Raw genomic sequence first — 7,206 nt, forward strand, 5'->3', positions numbered from 1 at the left:
GAGATAGAGACAAAAACATGTCAAGTATATGCATCATCTTCCGGTTTGTGTATAAAAATGACAGATGGAAACACCTTCAGTAGGCTACATTTAAGTATAAGCACAAACTCAGAGACAGAAGCCCACCTGCACACAGACACACACACACACACACACACTACAACAGGAACAGTAAGAAGTGTGTGTACGTGTTGTGGGGAATCCCATAACAAATTCCTCAACACTGATGGCTGGGTGTGGGTCCGGGACACCCTGTGACTCACTGCCCTAAAATAACTATATTTCAACTGTTTCACACACACACACACACACACACACACACACACACACACACACACACACACACACACACACACTTATACATCTATCTTTGTGGGGACATTCATCGACTCTAACTCTACCCATCACAACTAACTGTCTAACCTGAACTCTTACCCTAAACCTGCCTTTAAACTAATTATAACCTGATCCATAAAATCAAGTCTTGACCCTCAAACGGGCCTTTAAAGACTCTCAGAGAGTGAGGACGGTCACTCCGATGGTCTAAAACTCACACCGGTACACACACACACTGTCCACTGCTCAACAGTTCTGTCATAGATGATCAAACACACACACCTGTAGCTGATACATCAAGCAGTGTGACTATTGAAACTGTCGCACTGCACGACTATTTAAATGAACCATGAATTACTAAAAATAGATTAAAAGATTCCAAAATAATACATTCAAAATTCCAAAGGTTCCAAATAGTAAATATCTTAATTTTGGAAGAATCCATGTTATTTGTCAACTACCCCTAATATTCCCAGAATGCATTGCGACATTCATTACAGGTGTCAGACACACACACACACACACACACACACACACACAGCTGACCTCAAAAGTCTCCGAAGTAATTCACATCATCACATTATTGTTGACAGTTTATATAATCTGTGGTTAAACGTGAACATGTAGCCTATGCATCTGGCAGCCAGTCACGTTTAACAAAACACTGCATTCAACCTATACATTATTATCAGGGACTCGAACCCAAGACCTTGCGTTGCGAGCATCACGCTCCACTGTTTGAGCTCCAGAAATACACGAACAGGTTCAGGTTAACAGGTTATATCACACGAACTCAGTGCCGAGAGGAACAAAGCTGTTGAATCAGGCGTGTGACATGAGCAGAAGATCACAGAGCTGTAGACCTGTCCAAACAAGCTTTAGCTGATCACAACATGAAGAAACATTCATGCCCGTTCACATCCACAGTGACCACAGACAGCCTTCGCACGCTTACAGCACTCCACAATATCTGCATGTCATTCATGAGATCACAAAACATCACAGCAAGAGCCTTAACTCACTATATTAGCAGACACTACACCAGTCAGACTTAAAGTCAGACATTTCACAAGTCAATTATTCGGCTAACAGAGTTTTGCACGGTTATAAACGATAAAACAATCGATTTAGCGTTAAAAACGAAGGCAAAAAGCCACTCTGTGTTTGTTAATGTGACCAACTAGGCAACTACCATGCTAACTACAAGTAGTGACGCTACTAACTTTACATTTTTCAGTAGTTGCTTTTAAAACAGTGTAGTTTTTCCAGTAGCGAACTACTGTCTCCAGCTAGCATCGGTGTAACGCGTTTCGACGAGCCTGATGCATTGAAGCATCGTTGTCTTATTAGATCACAAACACTGTGCATTTCCGCTCTCTGTCGTTTCATCACACATCTTGCAGATTTACAGTTCACTGATGATTGTGTAAAGGACGTACAGTTTTGTATTTAATTTATGCAAGCCAAAGATTAAATACTTAAAGCACATACAGGTGAATAATAGCCTTTTTAATTGATTAATTGTCCTGCTTAATTGCACTCTATATCAAAAGTCTATTTCTGATTTTATGATGACCCGTCATAGTTTAATCTGTCCCGCCAGTTTTGTAATGAACCTAAAAGTTGTGTTTTGCGCCATCGCTTCAGCAAAGCATCTGTCAATCGAAAACAATTCAGTTATTTATAATATACAATGTAATTTGTAAAATAAAAAGTAGTTTCGATGTAGCTAGATAGTAACTTGTAGTAGCAAACTGCTTTTTATGAAGGGTAGCTTGACTGTATCTTAACTACTTTAACTTGTCAATGTACAGTTTTGGAGTAGCAGTCAACTACACCTGCTAACTAGGACACCTGTGTGTGAACTTCAGGAGAACTGACAAAAGTTTACTAAAAGACTTCAAGAATGAAGTGAAGAGCAGCATTTGAGCACTTGCTTTGATGTTTTGTTTTCTAATGCAGTGACACGCATGCGTTCCTAATACTAATACTGTTTGGGTCAATGTCTTCAAAAACTCACCATTTCTGCGTGTGTTTGAAGTCCTGAGCGCTTTGGAGGACATCACCTGGGCCTGTGTGGCGTAATGCTCCCCGCTCAGCACCGCGATCAGGGAGCACACGAGCAGACACATGATGTGGAAGCGAATAACCTTCTGCTGCTGATCCATGATAAAGGAGAGAGACATGATCCAAGAGTTTCCAACACTGCGCTGCGCGTCCACGGATCCAGAGAACAGGTTCATATAAACCCAGCCACGGAATCCAAAGACTTCGACTTTATCTGCTTCTGTCCCGTTTGACCCCGAAGCTTATAATTCCACCGGAATACTTTCAATTCCTTGAACATTTACTGAAACTCGAGGACGCGCGATAAGTGTCCTGTTGGAAAAGTTGGCAACAATAACGCGCGCGGTGCCGATGGATTCCCAGGGTTCACACATTAATCTCCCGCGGAAAGATCGGGGTTGGTGAGTTGCTGAATGATGGAAGGAAAAAGAAAGGAAGCCCAGGAGGGCTGGACCCCCTTCATCCAGTCAGGACGAGGAAATAACGCCCGTGGGGCGCGTTTTAACAGACTGTTTGGTGAATACTTTCCCTCGCTGCGTAACGCCGCCACTCTTTTCCTGTTTGTTGCGCCGTGAGGAAAGTTTTGAGCACTTTCCCGGAGGAGAAACAAACGCACGGGATTCACACTTTCAGCAAGCTGCAGGCCATGATTGGGTTTCCAAACCGTTTCTGAGACGACTGTTGAAATATAAAAGTGTTTATAAAGTATAATGCAGAGAAATATAGTTTAATACGTGCTTTTTTTGCTCACTTGAGGGCTTCCCGAGGAACAATTGCACCTTGACGGAAGCCCTTATCAGATGAGGACATTTCCGCTCTGGAATCTGAATTCTTGGCTGTTTGCTGTGGAATAATAACTTTCCACACTGTATACTGCCTACTGTTAAATTATACGCATTATGCAATGGTAACCATTCCAATTCCAAACTTTGTCACGTGACCCCAACACGTGATTAATTCTATAAGTGCGTCCAGTTATCACCTCAGAATTAACATTTGTTGGCCTGCAATGTTCTGTTAACATTAGGTCATAATTCCATATAAAACTTTGCGGGGAAAAAAACGTAATATTAATGTCACAGTTGATATTGATACTGCTCATTTGTCACTGGAAATGGAAGGTCAAGTTGAGCGCATTGCATTGTGGGATACAGTGTGTTTTATACTGCACATTATGTCTGATGTATTTGTCATCTGTGTACACAGTGCATACAGGAATACGTGCAATTTCCGATCTTGTAATTATTTACAGGAATTTCCCAAGAAGACTTAAACACAGAAAATTACTATATATATATATATATATGTACAGTAAACCCATGGAATCAAGCTATTAAAATGCAATTAATTTACACAATTTTGATTGAAAATTTACAATCCAAGAATTTGGGTGTATAAAATGTCAATACTCCCATTAAGCACAAAACTCATTTACAGTAATTCAAATGTATTTTACTAAGTGAAACAACGGTAGCATTATCATTAACAATTAGATTAGACAGTTTGGATTCATAAAGTGTCAATGTTTAAACATTTAATATGAATCTAAGTTTAGATTTCAAGAGGACACAAGACATTACAGTATATCATGCACACATAATCCAGCTCTAGGCCTGAGTGAGAGTACGAAAGCTGGTCTGATCCAGACTGTGCCCGCTTTTCCTGACCCACAGCTGATGGAGGGTGTGTAGTGATTTACCTCCTGAGGGACGCTGTGTGTGTGTGTGTGTGTGTGTGTTGTGGGTAACCAGGGCCAGTGTGCACAGTGTTGACACAGAAACTCTAGCGTACATCCTGATGTTTATCTTAATATATTTGTTTCTCACACACACACACACACACACACACACTATGTGTTTACCTAAATGTGTTTGTACAGGAAACAGACAGTTTATATTCTCCCTTTGCGCTAAACACACGATTGCATGGCTACATCATACATAACGGACATCAAATGAGTGTTTTATCTATTAGTTGCATATTTAATTTTAAGTGGTGTTTGCAGAACATACTTACTGTTCCAACACTATTAAATGTCCCACAGTGTTTGTTGCTGACATGAATAATTCTCAAATTGTGTGTCTCTTAACTTCAACACCCTTGCAACCACTAAGCAATGCTCTGAAAATCACTCAACACCCTAGCAACCAAAACATTTTTAGTAAATGCACCTAAAAGCACCTTAGCAACACCCTGGTAACCCCTAAGCAATGCTCTGACAACCACTCAGAACACCATACTAACATCATAGCAACACCCTGGCAAGCATTAAGCAATGCAGTGAAAACCACTCAGAACACCCTAGCAACCAGAAAGTTTCCGTACCTGCATATCAATGCACCTAAGAACTCTCTAGCAACATTATAGCAACACCCTGGCAACCACTAAACAATGCTCTGAAAACACTTAGAACACCCTAGCAACATCATAGCAACACCCTGGCAACCACTAAACAATGCACTGAAAACCACTCAGAACACCCTAGCAACTAGAAAATATCAGTACCTGCATAGCAATGCACTAAAAACACCCAAGCAAACTCATGGCAACACCCTAGCAACCACTAAGCAATGCACTGAAAACCACTCAGAACACCCTAGCAACATGATTGCAAAACCCTGGCAACGACTGAGAAATGCTATGAAAGCCACTCAGAACACCCTAGCGACATCATAGCAACACCCAGGCAACCACAAAACACTACTCTGAAAACCACTCAGAACACCCTAACAACCAGAGCATTTTAGCAACCACATGGAAATGCACCTAAAAACAACTTAGCAACATCATAGAAACACCCTGACAACTACAAAGCAATGCAGAGCACCCTAGCAACCACCTTGCAATGCCATAGCAACTTATTTGAACACTCATGCAACATGCATACTGATATACCATTCAGAATTGCATAGTAACGCCCTAGCAACCATTAGCATTGTGTGTGGTGGTGAGTTATGCATGTGCAAGCACTTCTAACACGTTTAAAATCTTGTTATTAAAATAAAATGTCTTTAACTCTAGTTCTACCATCCTCTCCCTATCTGTCTCTCTCTATTGTCCTGAAAGAGTTAACGCTCAGCCATTCTGGAATGATTCCTGGATTCCTGCAGCATTCCGCCACATTCCGCGGGATTCCGCAGGGGCGACATCATAATCAAAGACGGCGGATGACAAAGACGCCCAGTGTGGCATTGAACAACTGCAAACTCCCTATTATTCACAAAGTCACGGACACACACACACAGAGAGAGAGAGAGAGAGAGAGAGAGAGAGAGAGAGAGAGAATAACTGGCGCTTAAAGAAATGTGTTTGTCACACTGATGATGAAGAGCAACATCTCTCACACACAAGAGCTTCATTGTCATGGAAATAATGTCCTAATACATTAAAGGCTTTATTTGTGTTTTATGACTTGTTTTTGAGACATGATTGTACAGTGAATCCTGTCATTTCTTTGAACCAGTTCCTTCTCCTTTAACATGTGGAAGGTTTTCTGGCAGCACTCAGAGGTCACATGATCAGTCTGGTCTGTAATTATTTCATGTGTGGTCCAGTGGGTAAAGCTCAGGAAGCCTTTAGCAAGACAATTACAGGTGAAGTGTGAAATTTATGCAGTACTACTAAAGGAAAATTACACTTGAGTCCTGTCCTGTTTCTGTCCTGCAGCCCTGCCTTGGATTGGTTAGACAAACAGATAGTCCCGCCCCCAAACTCTTGTCATTGGTCGTGTCAGAAATCACATACTCTCTTGAGTAGGCACTTATTTTGAATAAGTAATGACTTCACGACTGTTAAAAATGTATGCTCTATATAGTGTGAATGTAATGTGGACATACCACATTCGCCATGTTGTTATTATCATGTGATCTACCTGCAGCTCCAGAGATTTTAGTCACATGACATTTACGGCTCAAGTGATTGGCTAAAAAAAAAAAAAAATCACGCAATTATGAAATATGAGATTATACTGTAAAAAGAAATGATATCAAAATAATAATCATTACTTTGAAATTATAAAATATGGGACTGCATTAAAAAAAGAAAAGAAATAATACCAAAATGTGAATAAGTATGGAAATCAAGTAATTATGAAATATTAGATTATATGATCAAATATTTATAAATTATACAAAATATATCAATAATTATTTGGAAATGAAGTAATTTAGAGATTATATGATGAAAGAATATAAAATATATGAATAATTGAAAATTAATCCTGAAATTCTATTATGAAAATATAAAAATAATACAAAATATATAAATTACTTGGAAATTAAGTAGGAAATGAAGAAAATGTGTGCTGTCAAATCAATTACTCACATCTAACATAATTTTTGTGTGTATAGGCCTAAGTATAGATACACAAAAGTATATATATAAATATGTGTGTGTACAGTAGCCTATACATAGTAAATATGTGTGTGTACAGTATACAGAATGTGTGTGTGTGTGTGTGTATACAGACAAATTTTATACAAACTTTTATGCTAAATGCGATTAATCAACTTGACAGCTCTAATAGAAATACATTCATAACTACCTGGAAATCAAGTAATTATGAAATATGAGATTATATTACAAAAATATTCATATTGATGCCCAAATACAAGAACCATGACCTTTCAACATGACAGAGAAGAGGACAGTTTTAGTAGAATTCATTTTTCGAAATACCGCTGTTGCAGTTTAGTATATCTGTAGCCATTTCTTCTTCTTCTTCTTCTTTTAGTTTTTGCATGTGGACAAAAACGGCATTATCCTCAAGCACTGTCCAGTTATATTCCTCTTCTCTGCCTGTCG

The 7,206-nt window shown here is 39.3% G+C and overlaps 1 protein-coding gene across 3 annotated transcripts in view; it reads right to left on the reverse strand.

Annotated features, from left to right (window-relative positions):
• pdgfd (platelet derived growth factor d) overlaps positions 1-3,823 on the reverse strand; it is a 36,995-nt gene extending 33,172 nt beyond the window's left edge. The window contains exon 1 of one of the 3 annotated variants that reach the window (XM_084126244.1): positions 2,357-3,823. In XM_084126244.1, the coding sequence (XP_083982370.1) occupies positions 2,357-2,579 (223 nt within the window). In that variant the 5' untranslated portion in view covers positions 2,580-3,823. The remainder of the gene's footprint in view (positions 1-2,356) is intronic. The other 2 variants (XM_084126243.1, XM_084126245.1) reach the window with 2 other exon arrangements.
• Between the last annotated feature and the right edge of the window lie 3,383 nt (positions 3,824-7,206).

Source organism: Abramis brama (assembly GCF_963993115.1).
Source record: "Abramis brama genome assembly, chromosome: 10".
Classification (NCBI taxonomy): domain Eukaryota; kingdom Metazoa; phylum Chordata; class Actinopteri; order Cypriniformes; family Leuciscidae; genus Abramis; species Abramis brama.